The sequence below is a fragment of the Mus caroli genome, unplaced genomic scaffold (assembly GCF_978045245.1).
Source record: "Mus caroli unplaced genomic scaffold, Mus_caroli_1 scaffold_4, whole genome shotgun sequence".
Lineage (NCBI taxonomy): Eukaryota > Metazoa > Chordata > Mammalia > Rodentia > Muridae > Mus > Mus caroli.
Window position 1 is genome coordinate 126,011,517 of NW_028227259.1, and position 18,493 is coordinate 126,030,009.

The following is an 18,493-nucleotide window of genomic DNA, read 5'->3' on the forward strand; positions in this document are numbered from 1 at the left end:
CCCAGATTAAAGGTGTGTTCTACCACCCCTTTAATCCCATATGACCTTGAACTCGGAGATCTACCTGTCTTAATCTTCTGGAATCCTTAGCCACTATGCCTCAAGATCTCCATAACAACCAAGATCCAGGTCAGAAACTTCTATCTCCCAGCCTCCAGATAAGGGTCACTGGTGAGCCTTCCAATTCTGGATTGTAGTTCATTCCAAATATAGTCAAGTTGACAACCAGGAATAGCCACTACAATATGTAAGTGCACTACATTTATGCCTGTACCCAGAGCCCAAAGAGGACACCAGATCCCTTGAAACTAAAATTTTAGAGATTATGACCATGCAAGTGCTGGGAACTGAACCTGGGTCCTCTGCAAGAACAGAACGTGCAAATGTCTGCTGAGCCATCACTCCAGCCCTAATTTTTAAATTGTCATATGGTCATTGTATATTGTGCTAGGTTTCATAAGCACATTCATATAAATGTATATGATACACTCTGATCACATTCCATCTCCTGTTCTCTCCCTTTCCCCTTTCTTATGCTGTTGGGATTTTAAAATTAGTTTTTGTTTAGATTAGATGTTGATCTCTTCGGGAGCTATTCCTTCATGGAGGCTGCTTTTTCTTTCTGCCCCACATGGTAGGTTCCCACCTTCCTGTGTCTAGGCAATCGGAACTGTTGCATCTTGTTCACTGTCAGCCACACAGTACTGGTTCCTCCTGCCTCTGCCTCTCCAGTTCCGAAATTGCAGGCATGAGCCATCATCAGTCTAATAGTTAAGTCTTTTGTGTTGTGCCTTGGGTGACAGGGCCGGGAGGTTGAGACAGGGTCTCTCTGGGAACTCACTATGTAAAAACTAAGGTGGTCTTTAACTCTCAGATGTGCCTCTGCTTCATGAGTGCTGAACATAAAGGTTTGTGCCACCATGTTCAGCCTGGCTAATAACTAGTCTTGGATACTGGTTCCTAAAATTGTGTTGGGTATCATTCTGTTATCTGTGCCTGAAAAACGCATATTCTGAGCCAGACATGGTAGCCCTTTAGTTCCTTCCAGCATTCAGGAGGCAGAGAAAGGCAGATCATAATGAGTTCAGGACCAGCCTGGTCTACATAGAGAGTTCCAGTACAGCTACACTCAGGTTACACACAGAGACCCTGTCCTGTCTTAACAAACAGACAAGTCCACCAAAAAGGCCATATTCTGAAAATAATGAACAGAAACCTATTCAAAGCATTTTCATTGCCATCACATACTACTTAGCTTATACTTAATGGGAAATTATTTCTTATATTTAGTTACAGCCAAGTTCTACATCTGAATCTATGGATCAACTACTAAGCAAAAATAGAGAAGGAGAAAAGTCACGAGATTTGATCAAAGATAAAACGGAAGCAAGTGCTAAGGATGGTTTCATTGACAGTAGCAGCAGCAGCAGCAGCAGCAACTGCACCAGTGGCAGCAGCAAGACCAACAGCCCTAGCATCTCCCCTTCCATGCTTAGTAATGCAGAGCACAAGAGGGGGCCTGAGGTCACGTCCCAAGGGGTGCAGACTTCCAGCCCAGCCTGCAAACAAGAGAAGGATGACAGAGAAGAGAAGAAAGACACAACGGAGTGAGTAACCTGGGCCTCAGCACATGCTCTCTCTGAGTAACCTGCTTTAAGGGGTTCTCTGTTCCACAGAGTAACCGTTACATAGAGCTGGGGTTAGAAATCTTAGCTGAATCTAGTCATTGGATTCTTAGCATTCTTCCCATTCTGATTTGTATGCAGCTGTGGGGATAGAAAAGCTACTTCTGTGGCGATATTCTGCTTCTGCCTAACCCTGCTGTCTGCAAGGACTATTTGCTGCCCCAGTTGAGGAAATGTGTAGTTGATAAGCACATCTTTATAAACCTTATTTCTGTGCATTTGGCATTTAAAAGCACTTAAATAGATAAACTAGTGGGTTTTTCTCAGACATAATCACCACTCCCTTTTTTGTGTTCTGGATAACAAAAAAACCCTAATTGTACTTGAACTATTTATTCTTGCCTTGCAGAAAAATAATTTTACTAGAGCAATGGTCTTTCCCAAGGCATTAAAACATTTTGACACATTCACAATTGCTGCATTGCTGCAGGTGGTGGGAGGGCTTCGTTAACACAGCACTGGGGCATCTGAGGCTGTTGGTCCTAAGTTTGAGGCCAGCCTGGATCCATTGCAAAGCCTAATCCTTAAAAAAAAAAAAAATTAGAACTGCTGTGAACTCATCAGGGTTTTTTATCTGCCTGTCTGTCTGTACTCCACACACTTGCTGTACCTTCAGAGGCCAGAAGAGGGTGTCAGATGCCTGAGACTGTAGTTATAGGCAGATGGGTTAAACCCAGTCCTGTGGAGTGACAGCTGTTTAGCTGTCCCTTAACCTCATTAGGCACCCTTTTAAGGGGCTACAACTTATCAGTTGAAATATTCGGTGACTGCTTTTGAGGGATGTGGTTTCTTTGGTTTTTATTTGTTCTCGTATGGTTAGTGTCTTTGTCAGATTAAGCAGCAGAGGTGTGTGTTTCAGTGAAGGAGACTGAGACATGGAGAATTACTCACATCTGCTCTATGTCAGCAATCCTCTGAAACCTGATGAGTGTGGCGGAGTTGAGAAAGCCGCAGTCCCATTATGTTTCACTGGCCTGCCTGTTGTTTTCTTTCTCATTTAGGCAGGTTAGGAAGTCAACATTGAATCCCAATGCCAAGGAGTTCAACCCTCGTTCTTTCTCTCAGGTAAGCTCTAGCCCTTTACAGCTGGTCAGAAGAGATGTCACTGCGCTCTTGATGGCTTTCTCCTGAGCTCCCGTCTGACTGAGCCCAGCTGTAGGACCCTGAGACAGCCTGTCCCTCCAGGCTTGTGGGACGTCCCCATGCTTGTCAGTCCTGCTGTGCCGCTGTGAGGGACAGCTCAGTGTAAGCTCACAACGACTGAGGCTGCCAGGCCAAAGAAGCCCTCTCACTAACTACACAAGAGAGTCCATTTCCTCGGGAAGGCAAACAGGAGACTGGGGCAAAAGGGTCATGCTTTTGTGGTCAGTTTGGGCCACATAGTGAGACCCCCACCCCAAAACACAAAAATGAAAATAAAAAAATGGATAGACCTTTTCTGGTTCCTTGTAAAATTATTACAATTTTTATATTTTTTTCATTGATAAATATCTTAGCTTGATTAGATATGATACAGTGTTGATACCAAATCTGTGTTTATGCCAGCCCTCTAACACTGAGAAATGTCTGCAACCTAAGTTTTCCCTTTTTTAACCCCTGGAAACTGAATCAACTACTTACATGCTAGCCTCTGGGTGTTTTGTTTGTTTGTTTGTTTGTTTTGCTTTGCTTTATCTTTAGAATAAAAAATGCTAGTTAAAAACAAATAGGCAGAACAATCAGGGAAGCTGCTTTGAAGATTGTTTTCATAGATGCTTTTCATCTTGACAGAGTTGATGTTGAATTCTGTTTTGTTGTTGTTGTTGTTTTTGTTTTGTAGCCAAAGCCTTCTACTACCCCAACGTCACCTCGGCCTCAAGCACAACCCAGCCCATCTATGGTGGGTCATCAGCAGCCAGCTCCAGTGTACACTCAGCCTGTGTGCTTTGCACCCAATATGATGTATCCCGTCCCAGTGAGCCCAGGCGTGCAAGTAAGTTCCATGGGTTGCGATTTGCTGGACACCATAGCTTGCGTTTAGCACAAGTGTCCTAGGTGGGCACTAAGTGGACACCTGATGGCAAGTAGGGGTGGTGTATTGTATCATTAGCATGTGGATCTGAGTTTTAGGATTAATTTTCAGAAAAAAATGACTTACATTTACTATAGGCCAGAGTTGTTCCTTTTAGTTGTGGGTATTAATTTGAATAGCTCACAGGGAAACACTGGCCAGATCACATTAAAAGACAGTGATAAATGAATATATTGTTACCATATGAATCTAATGATATATTTTCAATTCCCTCAAGCCTTTATACCCAATACCTATGACGCCCATGCCTGTGAACCAAGCCAAGACATATAGAGCAGGTAAAGGTGAGAATAACCCTGCCTGTGTTTGCTTGTGTCTGCATGCTGCATGAATTTAGCACCTGTGTGCAATGAATAGTTGGCTTCAGCTTGAATTCACAGGGTATGTGTTCACTTGTGATGGCCAACATGAGTATTCAAGTGACTCTTGATTAGCAGATATCACATAGTAATCATGTGAGAGGAAAAAAAATATAAATAAACTTTGTATGTGGTGTGTGGGTATGTGCATGTGTGCACTCAGTATGAATGGAGGTTAAAAGAACACTGTAGGAGTTCCACCTGGTGGGTTCTAGGATCAACCTCAGGTCATCAGATTTGGCCACAAATACCTTTACCTGATGAGCCATCTTGCCAACCCAATAAATGTCTGTCCCCATCCCAATCACCTACACACCTTTACCACCCCCACCCCACCCCCCGCACTCCACCCTACCCTACCCCCACACACAGAGTCTCTCTCTCTTACCTTGTAGCATTGGCTAGCTTGGAACTTACTTTATAGACCAGACTTTTGTGGAATTCCTATAAATCTACCTGCCCCCCAAGTGCTGGCACTAAAGGTGTGCCCACCACACTCGGCCTTCTTTTTAAAGATGCATTTTGAGGCTGGAGAATTGGATCATTAGTTAAGAGTGCATGCTGCTCTTGCAGAGGACCCAGGCTTGATATCCAGCTCTCACATGGTGCCTTACCACTTATCTGTAACTAACTCCAGTCCCAGGGAATCCAGTGCCCTCTTCTGGACTCCATGCACACCAAGTATACACACATGTATCAACATACATGCAGGCAAAACATTCATACACGTATAAATATATGTATTTTTTTCTATATATGAACATTTTGCTAACGTGTTTGTACTTGTACTGTATGGATGCACAGAAGCCAGAAAAGGGCAGCAGAACCCCTGGGACTGGTATCACAGACAGCTGTGAGCTGCCATACACATGCTGGGGACCTGAACCCTGACCGTCTGTAAAACATCAAGTGCCTTAACTGATGATCAGTCTCTTTAGCCTCTGTTTGGTATTTTTTGCCAAAAGAAATAAATTTTAGAAATTTCAAGCTGAAGTCTAAATTGAAATTTTATCAGAAATTTTTTTGTTTGTGGTTTCTTTGGAATTGTTTTCAGCCGTAGTCTCACTGTATAACCCTCACTGGTCTGGAACTGGCTGTGTAGACCAGGTTAACCTCAAATAGCGATCCTGGAGTTAAAGGCATGCACCACCACACTGGCCGCTCTTTATTGCTAAGAAGGTTCTCCTGTAGCCAGGCTGGCCTTATGGGACTTGCTGTGTAGCTAAGGCCTCAGATCAAGCGTTGGCTGTTCTGGAACTGAGTCCTAGGTGGCAGTGATGCTGCGGACAGTTTCCCCAAGTGTTGTGTGCCCTGCGCACAGCTTTATGCACTCCTCTTGCCCTGCAGCTGTTGTAATTCCCTCTTCCCAGCATATCAGTCCTGCTGACTGCATCCTTGGGCAGGGCTAGTTCAAAGGAGTCTTAAATGCCTTCCAACCCTGGAAAGAGGGATTACTACATAATAGTAATTTCCAGGACAAAGGTGGATAATTTTTTTTGTAGGTTTGTTGATTAGTTTGTTTTTCTGGTATTGATGGTATTTATTTCTGAGGATTGAACCCAGGGCCTCATGTATGGTGGTTGAGGTGGAGGAAGAAAGGAAGAGAGAAGGGGGGAGGAGAGCATTTAAGTTGCCCAGGGTAGCCTTACACTCTGCATGTGTTCCAAGAAGCCTGGAGCTCATGCTGCAGTCACCACGAGTAGTGTTCTTTCAGTTTGTGCTGTGTTGTGAATGGTGTCAGTTCTCTCAGCACAGAGGTGTCATGTCATCTCTCATTGTGATAACTGTTTATTGCACGCATCTATAATTCCAATACTTGGGAAACTGAGGCCGAAGGATCAGGAGTTCAAGACAGAAGCCCAAAGTCATCTTGAGCTACATGACACCCTTTATCCACCTCCCCCGGACCCCCACTTTTGCACACCACATGCCTTCTGTAGCTATGTCCTGCCTGTGTTGCTGCCATAGATGACCATGCTGTAGTCCCAAATTCAGTCAGGGCACTGTGATGTGGTGAAACTTCTTTCATCCATCTTTGCTTTCCAGCAAAGCTTTACTTCATTGGACTTGTGGATTGTCCTGAAGTAGAATTTGCATGAGCTGGAAAGGAAGTACAGACTGGTTCCGCAGTGCCTTTTTTAAGGCTGTCTCCAAAGATAAAAGAGTGTGTTCTATATTGGGGCATTGTCAACGTACGGGGTTTCATACTTGTTTCCCTAGCTGGTATTTTACAGTTAACCTAGAGGAGATTCTCTCCCTTCACAGAGGTGAAAATGAGAATAAACTTGTTCTGTGTATAAATGGAGAACCTTGTGAATTTCCACAGGTTCTGTGTCTTAAGCTGCTGTGACAAGAATATCAACTGTTTGTGTCTTCTAAGGCAAAACTTAGAAAGTCCTGGGAAAGTAGCCATCCCTGCCTATGTGGTTGCTATATCCTCACACTGCTGTGCTGCCACTGAACAATGGAGGTGCTAGACAAAGACACAAAGTCAAGCTCTGCCTTCTGAGATTCTACAAATCATGTAAAAGACACCTTTTCTTGCATGGCAGTGAATCTCTGTATAGAACCACATCAGGTTCCCCTTGCCATAAATCACACCTGCCTTTCATGCATCCTGTGAGAACATGCCTGTAAGGGAACTAACATAAAGGAGATCTCACACACAGATAGAGTCAATGAGCCTACTCTGGCCTCCAGTTCTCCTTGTAGCTGTGTGAATTGTACTCAGGCTCTGAGCTTCATGCCTACACCACACTGCAAGGGCTGAAGTAAGTTGTCTCATGCTGGGCACCATTGCCATCTGTAACCAGTATTCTTTTCTACAGTGGGGAGAAGCCCCTTGCCTGACTGGGGGTGCTCATTAGCAATCACTAGACCTAGTAGTAACAACCCTTTAGTTGATTAGGATGACAAATAAAAGTCTCTAGATACTGCCATATGGCCTCTGTTGGGCAAAATTGCTCTTAATAGAGAGTCAATGACATGTGTAATGGCTGAAATATGGTTCATATAAAGAGTAATCTAAGATGAATATCCATTCAGTTTTGGCGAAATCCACTATAATCAAATAAATATAATGTCTTTTGTGGAGGGCAGGTATCCATGGCTAGTTTGTTCCTCATTTTGCTTTGTTTGAGTGTATTTATTTTATAGAGGTTATGGATCCCAAACTAGCCTCAAAACTGAGGACCTTGAACGTCATTGTCCTTGTCTACCACCCAAATTTCCTTTCGTTTTCTAACAATAGCAGTTCCATTAAATGTTCAGCCAACCTTTTTAAATATTTAAAATAATAAGCATATAGCCAATAATAATTGTTTTAGCTCTGTGACTGCATAAACAAGCCAGGTTACAGGTTCTCTGTGCTGTACCCTCATGGGGCATGCAGTTCCCAGAGGTAGCATGACATCAGAAACAGACATGACAGCTACAATCCATGTGTTCTTGTGGGAGGAAATGCACGGGTGATGCAGAGGGCGTTTGTGAGTCTTGCACAGGTCTTCTTTCCTTTGTTTCCTGGGTGTTGAGATTAAAGATTCAGCTCTTAGCTGACATCAGGAAAAGGAACCTTTATAGGAATATGGAAAACACACAGCAAGCAATTTTTCCTTTCTTTTTGTGCAGTGTGGGGTGGAGTGGCTAATTTAAAATGTGCTACTTGGTGTACTTGGTACTGTATGATATTGGAAAACAAGAGAGCTGGGCTGGGTTTCTCTGTGTAACCCTAGCTATCCTGGAACTCACTTTGTAGACTAGGCTGGCCTCGAACTCAGAAATCTGCCCGCCTCTGCCTCCCGAGTGCTGGGATTAAAGGAGTGTGCCACCACACCCGGCTTGACACCTGTTTTTTGTCATCTGTTTTTCTTCGGAAAGGAACCTTTCTTGACCTTCTTAATTAAACACATTATAATTTGGAGTATCAGACAGTCCCTATGGTCTCCTCCCATCCTAATACCATCTCTTATGTTATGAAAACCAGGTGAAGGGAAAGTCACTGCACAGCTAAACTCTGAAGGATGAATCCCTTACCTGAAGCAAGTGGAGCAATGGCTCAGAGCAGCAGGAGAGGGGTGGGGGCTGGGTAAGACAGCTCTGACAGGCAGAATCAGAGTTTGGTCACACAGAGCCTTGGAGACCACACAGGTGCATGAATTGTACCGACAGGGTTTCATTTTCTTTTAATCCGTTTCTTTTTCTTTCCTGCAGTACCAAATATGCCCCAACAGCGACAAGACCAGCATCATCAAAGCACCATGATGCACCCTGCCTCCGCGGCAGGGCCACCCATCGTAGCCACCCCGCCCGCTTACTCCACTCAGTACGTTGCCTACAGCCCTCAGCAGTTTCCCAATCAGCCTTTGGTCCAGCATGTGCCGCATTATCAGTCTCAGGTAAGGCCAGTGGAGCCTAACTCATTTCACACTCCTAAGAAGAGCATCTCACTTCCATTGTTTATGGGTTTATGGGTTTTTTGGCTTTGTTTTATGGTATCAGTTAATGGGCCTTTTAAATATGTTTCTTTTTATTTGTCTGCTTAGTTTTGCATGTTGTAAACCGTATGCATGCTGTGCTTGGTGTGTAGTGCACTCGGAGCCTGTTGGAGAGGGCACTTGCTGCTCTTACAGACGACCCGGGGCTTGTTATCCCCATACATATTTCAGAAGATCCTTTGGTCTCCATGGACATCTGCACACATACAAAGCACAAATACTAGGCACATATACATAAAGAAAATAAGTCTTAAATTAAAAAGAAAACAAGTTGAAAAGGAAGCATCTGAGAAATAGAACTCTGAACCATGAAGCTAGAGCAGTGGCTCAGCAGTGAGGCGTGTTTCCTGCTGGTGATGGGGCCCAGGCCTGGTTCCCAGCAACCACATGGCCACTCACAAGTCCCTGTAACTCCTGTTCCAGAGGATTTGTGTCTTATTCAGGCCCCTTGTAGCACTGCACATGTGCATGCATACACTCGACATACACAATGAATCTTTTAAAAAAAGAACCTTTATCTAGACTTCACATCGTTCATTTTGGCATAATGGATGTTCTTTTATCTAAATACAGCATCCTCATGTGTACAGTCCTGTCATACAAGGTAATGCCAGGATGATGGCACCACCAGCACATGCTCAGCCTGGTTTAGTGTCTTCTTCAGCTGCTCAGTTCGGGGCTCACGAGCAGACGCACGCCATGTATGGTAGGAACCATTTTATTGTCTTTTCTGTGTGTTTGACTATAGATGCTATAAAGCTCTGTAAAGATGCTCTGTTTATGCATAGCCTGAGATAGGTGTAGTGGACTGGATCCTGGCTACTAGTGGTAGTGGGAGACTAAAGTACAGGGTCATTTGAGCCGAGAGGTGAGAGACAGCCTGGGCAGCATAGAGACCCTACCTTAGAAAACAAGGGGGGAAAAAAGAAAAGAAGAAGAAAAGAAAGGAGGAGTAAAAATAACGCTTTGTGAGAGTGAGTGTTGAGAGTCTTAAAACGAAAGCAAACTTGTCTCACTTAATGGCAATTTATCTCTACTTTGAACCTACAATTCCTCTGTCTTGATATGTTTCTCCTTTTAAAAATGATGAAAAGAGCTGGGCATAGGGGTGCACACCTTCAATCCCAGCACTCGGGGGTTCAGGGAAGGGGTAGGCAGATCTTTTTGAGTTTGAGGCCAGCCTGGTCTCCAGAGCAAGTCCAGGGCAGTCAGGTCTATACTATAGTAAGACCCTGTTTCAGAGAAAAAACCAAACAAACTTGTGAGGAGTAATGAGAGAGCGACTTTGGGGAAAGATGTCCTTAACTTGCGTCCTGCCCAAGCCTTGCAGGAAAGGTTGTGCCATAGTCTTTCTTACTTCCCACATCTTACCATGTAGAGTCGCCTTGTCATCTTACAGGATGCTTGCGTGCTTTTTACAGTCACCTTAAATTACTCCGAACTTTAAATGACAGCACTATACCAAACTTAACACATTTTTCCTAGTGACATTTGAATTCTTGGGAAAGTTAGATAAGTTTGGGTTACTTATCAGTTGAGAAGTGTACACCATGGGACTGAGAGTGTGAGTGCATGCAGCCTGTACACACTGTGTCTCATCTTCTCAGTGAGAGTGTGAGTGCACGCAGCCGTGCGTACACTGTGTCTCATCTTAGTGTGATCCCTTAAGTGAACATATGCAGGGCAGTAAGGTTTGTGTTGTGGTAAACACTTGATCATTCCTGATGCTTTAACATTATGTCGGCTAACTAAGAGAACATTGGCCACCCTGAGTGTCCTCCCTGTGTTTGTGATCACATGTGTACTGAGCAGGTGCACACCTGTCACCAGGGATACATGCCTGCCGTCGAAAACACTTGCCTATATAAAATCCTGAGGTCTCCTTGTTCCACATTTTGATCATGGTCATTGCCATTGTCATCAGTGTGTACTGGGCATTTGAAATAAAGAGTAGAGCAAGTGCTGTACTTTGGAAAACATTTTCTTTTAAGCAGTCAGTCCATTGGCCTGGCATGGGAGAGTGCCTATAAATCTCAGTCCTGTGGACATCATAAAACCAGTCTGGGTGGCATAGCAAGACCCTGTCTAGATCAAAGTCCTCCTGTAATTTGATTTATAAGGAATGGCCTGGTTTACATTTTCATTGATTTATAAAGAGTGGCCTGGTTTACATTTTCATCATGATGTGTCTCTCCTTCAGTGTGTGATCAGTTGTACTCCCTGGAATTAGATCAGACCTCACATGGAAAGGCCCTGGTGGTGTCTCTCGCCGACCTTGCTGTACCTTGCATGCATTCCCACAGTCTTCCAGCTTGTTAAAAGGCTTGGTTGAAGTGCTTATGTTTGGACACTGCTGCTACGTGATTCAGAAGTGGAAGAGACATTTCTTTCCTACTGTTTTTCTGGCATGCCCACACTGGGTTAAGAGGACACTCTGGAGCTGAAGTTTCTAGTGCTTTTAGGAACAGCACTGTGTGGCTGCCAGTGCAGAGCTATGCAGAAGCTACCTCCCTGGTTTTGTCATGCAGGACCTATATAAAATGTAAACTAGGAAATTTGTATGTTTGGGGATTTTTCCATAGTCAAGAATCATTTTTTAATACATTGACACAGTCTGTCAGTATCCTGGCTGCTCCATAGATCAGTTATGCCAAACATACATACATATAAGACATATATGTATGTATACACACACACAGAGTTTGAAAACTGTTGTATGGAAATACTAATTTTGTGTTCATTTCCTTTGAAAAAGTATGTATTTTCTATAACCCAAGAAATAAGACCCTTGAAGATGTTGATTTACAATGCATTGATGCTTTGTCCTCAGTTCTGCTGCTGATTTGCCTTTCTGTTGTTACTGGTGCTCTCAAGGCAAAGGCCCTCCTTGTGTTGAGGAGGACTCCATGGTGTCGTCACCTTGTACTCTTTGTGAGGAAGGACTTCTATTAGCAGACTCACTTTGTTGCCTCTGCCCTCCAAAGTGATCACTGTAGGTGTCTGTCCTGCTCATACCCAGCCTTCTGCTCGTCTGCGTTGGTATTCCAGCAGTGGTTCCATTTTCAGACTCAGTGGTAGAGCTGTCTGACAAGTCAGCCAGAAGAACTGAATGTGCTCTCACTATCCCCACTCCCACTCCTCAAAAAAAAGACAGGGTCTCTGTATAGCCCTGGCTGGCCTTGAACTTGCTATATAGGCCAGGCTGGCCTTGAATTCAGAGATCCACCTGCTTCTGCTTCCCAAGTGCTAGGATTAGAGGTGTGAACAGCCATACCAGCTAAATATTTTTTAACATGTATAGTTTAATGCAGATAAGTTTTTTTAAGTACAATAAGCATAAAGAAATAGGATTTCCTGTAATCCTTCTGCCTGACATCTGCTTGTTAATATTCATATATTCTTCCAGAGCTTTAATTATACCCTTTTAGACAGACACATTTTAGTATGAATAGTGTGATACTTAAATTTATATTTTTATGTCATGAACCTTGGGATTTACTACCCAAGGGCCTGTGGTGACATTTGTGTTGCTGTGAAAAATTATGTATCATGAGTTTGCTTAAATACTGTTTTATCTGGGTACGTTGCTTATGTCAAGGCTGTTTGATGGATGCCATGTTGGTCTTTTTATCAGTTAACGGTTCTCTATCAGATAATAATCTTATTCTTTTTATTTAAGCAAGTCAGCGTGCGGACTTGCTACCTCAGTACAGAAGGAAAGCCTTCCGGTTCAGTCCTGTTCGCTTGTAAATCTCTGCAGCAATGCTTATTTACAGTGCTGGTCACCCCTGACCAAACGAACCGTGCGTGAATACAAAAGATCACTGAATGTGTCGGCCTTTCCAGAGCATCAGGAATGCACACCTCAAGAGGCTAATTTACCTTTCTATTTCCCACATTCAGCATGTCCCAAATTACCATACAACAAGGAGACAAGCCCTTCTTTCTACTTTGCCAGTGAGTTGGGGTTTTTATACTAATTTTAATTACACAGTAAACACTATTTAAGGGATGTGTGTTAAAGTAGCTAATTTGTTGGAGAACATTTTCTTTCTACCAGACAGAATTATTCAAAGTATGCATGTCTGGGCTGGGGATGTGGCTCAGTGGTGGAGTAACTTGCTCTAGCATGCACCAGGCCCTGAATTCATTCCCTAGTACAAAAAAAAAAAAAAAAGGTAAAGTTAAGATTTGTGGCTCTGTTTGTATAATTCAGAGTTTTGACAAAAGAACTATGTCTTATGTCGTAGCTTAAGAAAATTGGAATCAAAGACTGAGTTCTTTCAGGAAGCCATTTTGAATACAACGCAAGAGTGTAGCTGTGTGGGATATACCTTGTTTTCCTCATTCTGGGAGACTTTTTCTGAACTATTGGTAGTATTTTATACTAAGCCACAAGCTTGTGCAAAGCTTAAAGTACTAGTGTGTGCTGTTCTGGGCTACAGAGAAGTGACCTCACTGAGATTCCTGTAGCACAGGTGAAGTAGTTAGAGACACAGTTCTGTCTTAGCGCTATTTCCATGACTAGAGGCTTAAAGTGTGAAGGCCTCTGGAAGCGCGTGTCCTGAAACCTGTAACAGTGTGTGGTCTAGGCTGCCTTCTTCCCTAAGGGAGCTTGGGAGATGGATTTTTCCTGCTTTCAGGGCAGGGTTTTACCGTGAAGCAGATCATGGGCTTTGATGGTCTAATTACTAAGAGACCTTTTAGAAATGTGTGTGCTGATGTCACTTTGTATGAAACATGAGTCCTAACAAACAATAAAATTTAATGTTCTTAAATTTGGGACTAAATTTTGGGCTATTTTGGAATAACTACTGAATCATCAGAGTTTTGGAAACATTTTTAACTTAAATTTTCATTAAATTAGTTGCTACTTTTTGGTGCCCGGGATAAGTTAACACATAGAGCCCTTTCATGTGCTCTGGGAAAGTAGTCTTGCTGAGAGTGTCCCTGAGGATTTCAGGAGCATAGTTTGAGGTCTCTAGTGCAGTTATCCTTACCATCCTGCTGGCTGTTACAGTCATAATCATTTCCTTGGCAGATGGCTGAAAGGTCTTGAATCATCCCTAAGCACTAACAGCCTGAGCACAGCTTCCTCATGAAAGGAGTCAGCACTAAAGCCAGCTGCTGTTGTTGGGGGATTTTAGTCACCGCAGTGTTCTGCCCTAGTCCACTGCCGTTTTGCCTTGCCTTAGTTTGATGTCTTTTATCCCCTCTGCCCCCTAAAATCTGCTCCTTGAGTTATGTCCCCTTTTTGGAATTATTGAAGTTGGAGGACCCTGGTCTGCTTATTTTCATGTTTCCAGTGCTAGTGGTCACAAATGACTTGTGCGTCCAAGGTCAAAATGATAGAACCTGTTTACAGAGTGACATCTGGTCCTGTGGACTGAATTCGCTTTTGTTAACCTCATGACTTAGGGGGCTGTTTCTGGAATCTAGTTAATGTTAAAAAGAGTTGACATATTTAGAATTTTAAATACTTAAGTCAAGAAGCACTTTGTCCTCTCACCCAACTCTCAGGAGACTGTTTGAGCCTTGTAAGTAGTAGTTTAGCTGCTAAATAACGATTTCAGAACGTCTTAGGGGATTCATGGTCTTTCTAGTTTCCCAAGTAGTTAAATTAACCAGCAGAGGAGAAGCCATTCAATCCTGCCCTTGGCTGAGAGCCTTGCTTGCCACTCTCCAAAGACTCTGCTCTTGGTTACCTTCCCCAGTCTTTTCTTTTTTGTTGTTTTTCTAATTTCCCTCTCCCCGCCTTTTTTTTTTTTTTTTAAGATTTATTTATTTATTTATTATATGTAAGTGCACTGTAGCTGTCTTCAGACACTCCAGAAGAGGGTGTCAGATCTCATTATGGATGGTTGTGAGCCACCATGTGGTTGCTGGGATTTGAACTCAGGACCTTCGGAAAAGCAGTCAGTGCTCTTAACCGCTGAGCCATCTCGCCAGCCCCTCTCCCCACCTTTCATTGCCCTTAGTTTTGCTGTTGCTAGAATTACAGTGTCAGTTCCCATTTCCCAATTTCTCACATTATAGTCAAGGGGAAAGGGTTGCATAAGGTGCTTGGTTTTTTTTAGGCCTCTTTGAGCCAGAAAGTGAGCAGATGGAAACATTTCTCTGGATGCTCCTGAAAGTGTTTTGTTAAAATGCATGCTAGGTCTGGAGAGACAGCTCAGCAGTTCAGAGCACTGGTTACTCTTGCAGAGGATTCAGGTTTGGTTGCCAGCACCCACGTGTAACTATATCTGTAACTATAGTTCCATGGGATCCAGTATTCTGTTCTGGTCTCTGTGAGCACTGCACATATGTGTGTTGCACTGGCAAAACACTCATATGCATATAATAAAAGTCAATCTTTTTAAAAGATGTCTAATAGGGCCAGGAAGGTGGCTCAATGATAAGAACACACTTTCTGTGAGAGCCTGGCCTTTAAATGCCCTTTTATATAAAAATAAAATTTTAAACTGGATGTGGTAGTGAAAGTGTGGCTCTGCCATGTGAGGAGCTAAGATGGGAGGGTCAGCTGCTGTCAAGCTTGAGGGTTGCATGGGTTCCACCAAGCCCTGCCTCTAGTTATTCAATCTTAAGAACATGGCTCAGTGGTAGACTGTGTGCTTAGGATGCAGGAGGCTCTGGCTCCCATCTTAAGCATAAACTATGAGTAATAAAGCTGTTTGATTTTGATCCTGGCTGGGTATGGTACCCTGGTGCGGATCCACTTGGAAGATGGAGTTGGGGAGGGTGGGTTCCAGGCCAACTTAAGCTATAAAAGAAGTGGCCCTGTTTCCACTGCATTTTGCTAGAGCTTCCTTTAGAGTTACTTGTTTTCCCACCTGTTCTGGGACTGGAACTCAGGGCCTTCTGTGCAAAGCTCTGCACTGAGCTGGGTCTGCAAGCCTTTTCTATGTTTTCTTAAACTTTTTTTTAGTTTGAATACTTGAGCTTCTGTATCCTCTATCTTTATGAAATCCCATAAATAAACATTTAGGGTTGCTTTCCCTCTGTTGGACTTAACATTGCTATAAAGGAAACACTTACTAAACACTGGATGGGACTTTAATGTTTGTGGTTTTAGAATGAGACATGTGGACCAGTTATCACCATCTAGCAGCCTAGTCTACAGTTGCAGACCTGTAGTTGTCTCTAAAAACAAAAGTCGTTCTTAAGTGCTATGATGGCTTTTCAGGGTCAGGGAGTTAGAGGATGGACTGATCTCCCTGACTCACTGAAAACATTGTGACGTTAGGCTGCTGTGGTTTTCTCATTACACATCTGTTGACTAATACAGTCGGGGAAACTGTACCAGGTTCTAAACACAGTTGCCTTCATCAGTCTCACCTGGATACTGAGAGACACTGGTGAGTGAGGGCTGTGGCCTTAGCAGGTGGACACACAGGCCATGACAGCTCCAGCCATTGGAAACAGAATGCCCTGCCCTGCACCGTGACACCTCAGGAATGTTTCCTGTCCCTAACCCTGGACACCACTCAGCTGGCACACAGCCAGAATCCTCCATGTGTGCTATTCTTGAGAGTTTTGGTGCTGACCCTAAGTGGTTTTGCTTCTCTGTCCACATCATAGCTGTGTTTGCTAACATATTATCTAAAGTGCATGAAACTGTGACACATCTGTGTGTGGGATTGGCTGTGGAGGGCTAAGGGTTCAGTGCTGAGAGAGAGAGAGAGAGAGAGAGAGAGAGAGAGAGAGAGAGAGAGAGAGAGAGAGAGAGAGAACGAACTTGAGAGCAGTCCATTTTCTGCTTGATGTTTAGTTTGTGTTGTGAGCTGTCCAGAGTCACAGGAGCCGTGACCTTCCTGAAGTTCTCATTCTCAGGCTGCTGCTCTGTAAAGGCACAGGTTCACTTAATACTTGATCTCCTTGGTTGGTACCAAGGTGGGGCCCCTCCTAGATGGATAAAGAGCAGTCTCGGGGTCATTGTCGTTAGAGTCACATTTTAAAAGTGTTAAGAAAAAGCTGTTCCTTTGGTATTTTTCTAGCTAACAGGATAGGGTGGTCAGTTTCATCTCCAGGCCTTTTGTCAGGAGATGCATCATTCAGTAGGAAACAGAATAGTGAGTGGGTACTGTGATTGACTGAGATGGCAGTGACGTTGTCCTTGCGCCCAGCCACACTGGTGTGTGTACAGGGACCGTTCCAGGGCAGTAGCATAGAGATGTAATCACATAATGACCTTGAGAGAGAGGCTGCACTGTCTTCATGTGGGCCAGTGTGATTGGTGGAGTTGTCTCTACCTAAGCCTCCAAGAGGAACAGGGACTAAGTCAGTGTGAGTGTAGTGTGTAGAGCTATGTAGCACACGGGTCACATGCTGGCCTTGGTAGACAGAGCCCTTCCGTCTGTTTCCAGACTGTGCTTGCTCTCATGGCTGCAGAGCGTGGCAGTGGTTAGAGTGCAGTGAATTAGGCATAGCGGGCTGGCAGTGGTCGTCAGAATTGTACACATTCCTTTTTCTTTTTCATCTCAGTTTCCACCGGCTCCCTCGCTCAGCAGTATGCACACCCTAATGCCACCCTGCATCCACATACTCCTCATCCTCAGCCTTCGGCCACTCCCACCGGACAGCAGCAAAACCAGCATGGTGGAAGTCATCCTGCACCCAGTCCTGTTCAGGTAAGGAGAGGCGTGGCCTGTGCGTGCCTAGTGTGAGCAGTTGTGGGTACAGGGGAGGCCATTCCCTAAGGTTGAATGCCAGAAACATAAGTGTTGAAAAGCTGCTTGATCTTGAAGTTCTTAGTTAAGTCTAAAGCCCTCTGGAATTTCCTTCCTGAAGGCAAGCTGCAATGCTGCCTTCCTATTGGCTTCCTCAGTCCCATGTGCTAATGGGGCAGTGAGGCCTTGTTTGGACCTGTAACTGCCCGGCTGAGGCTTGGGCTTGAGTCCCCGGAAAAGGCCATCTGCATGGGAGATGCTTTGTGCTCTCCTTTCTGCGCCTCCCAGGGTGAGGGTGGGGTGGTGGCCTGTCGCCTTCACTCTATGAAGTTTCCCATTGCTTTACAGCACCATCAGCACCAGGCTGCCCAGGCTCTTCATCTGGCCAGTCCACAGCAGCAGTCGGCCATTTATCATGCGGGGCTGGCACCAACACCACCTTCCATGACACCTGCCTCTAATACACAGTCTCCACAGAGCAGTTTCCCAGCAGCACAACAGACAGTCTTCACCATCCACCCTTCTCATGTTCAGCCGGCATACACCACCCCACCCCACATGGCCCACGTACCTCAGGTAAACCAGCACTAGCCAAGTTTTTGTGAAGGCCACATAGGGAGTAGTGGTCAGATAAGCAGCAAGGAGCCAGTTGCTCCCCAAGCCAGGAAACCCTGTGTGTGGTGCCATCTGCCTGTCTGCCCCTTTCCTGCTTAGTACGTGATCTTCTGGCCCTCAGTGAATGTTGCTATGGTTTTGTGGTGGATCAGTGAAACTGTGATTTAGCATTTCCCAGCTGAGACCTTAAACCTCTGAGTCTGGAATGCACCCCAGTCCTTTCCTTCCTGTGTCTGCTTCGCTACGTCTCTCTAGCCTCTCCACTGTGTATATATGTGCACACATACATGCAGACACCTCTACACGGGAGCACACACGTGAGCTTGAGAGCAGGGTGGCAGGCAGGCCTTCGGTGGCTCTCACTCTGAGGGACTGCACTGGGATTGTTGGTTTGTGTGTTAGCAGTGTCCCAGCTGTTGCCTGGTTGCCTCTGTCTGCTGTGATTCCTGAGCTTGGACCTTGGGCTGTGGTGCAGGCTCCAGAGTAGCCCAGACCGTCTGGGGCTTCCCTTCCTTCCTCCCTTCCTTCCCCCAGTGTAAAGGCTGAGCTTGAAAGCTGTGGTTGCTGAGAGAGCCAGGGCAGCCTGGGCCATGGGGAGGCC

At 44.6% G+C, this 18,493-nt stretch overlaps 1 protein-coding gene across 7 annotated transcripts in view; it reads left to right on the forward strand.

Moving 5' to 3' along the window:
• The window catches only part of Atxn2 (ataxin 2), a 102,104-nt gene that overhangs the window by 80,913 nt on the left and 2,698 nt on the right, over positions 1-18,493 (forward strand). For 4 of the 7 annotated variants that reach the window (XM_021161688.3, XM_021161685.2, XM_029477313.2 and 1 more), the window contains exons 15-23: positions 1,291-1,607; positions 2,687-2,750; positions 3,505-3,657; positions 3,974-4,040; positions 8,325-8,509; positions 9,182-9,314; positions 12,512-12,565; positions 17,093-17,238; positions 17,626-17,853. In XM_021161688.3, coding sequence (XP_021017347.2) covers positions 1,291-1,607; positions 2,687-2,750; positions 3,505-3,657; positions 3,974-4,040; positions 8,325-8,509; positions 9,182-9,314; positions 12,512-12,565; positions 17,093-17,238; positions 17,626-17,853 — 1,347 coding nt within the window. The remainder of the gene's footprint in view (positions 1-1,290; positions 1,608-2,686; positions 2,751-3,504; positions 3,658-3,973; positions 4,041-8,324; positions 8,510-9,181; positions 9,315-12,511; positions 12,566-17,092; positions 17,239-17,625; positions 17,854-18,493) is intronic. The other 3 variants (XM_029477312.2, XM_021161686.3, XM_021161687.3) reach the window with 3 other exon arrangements.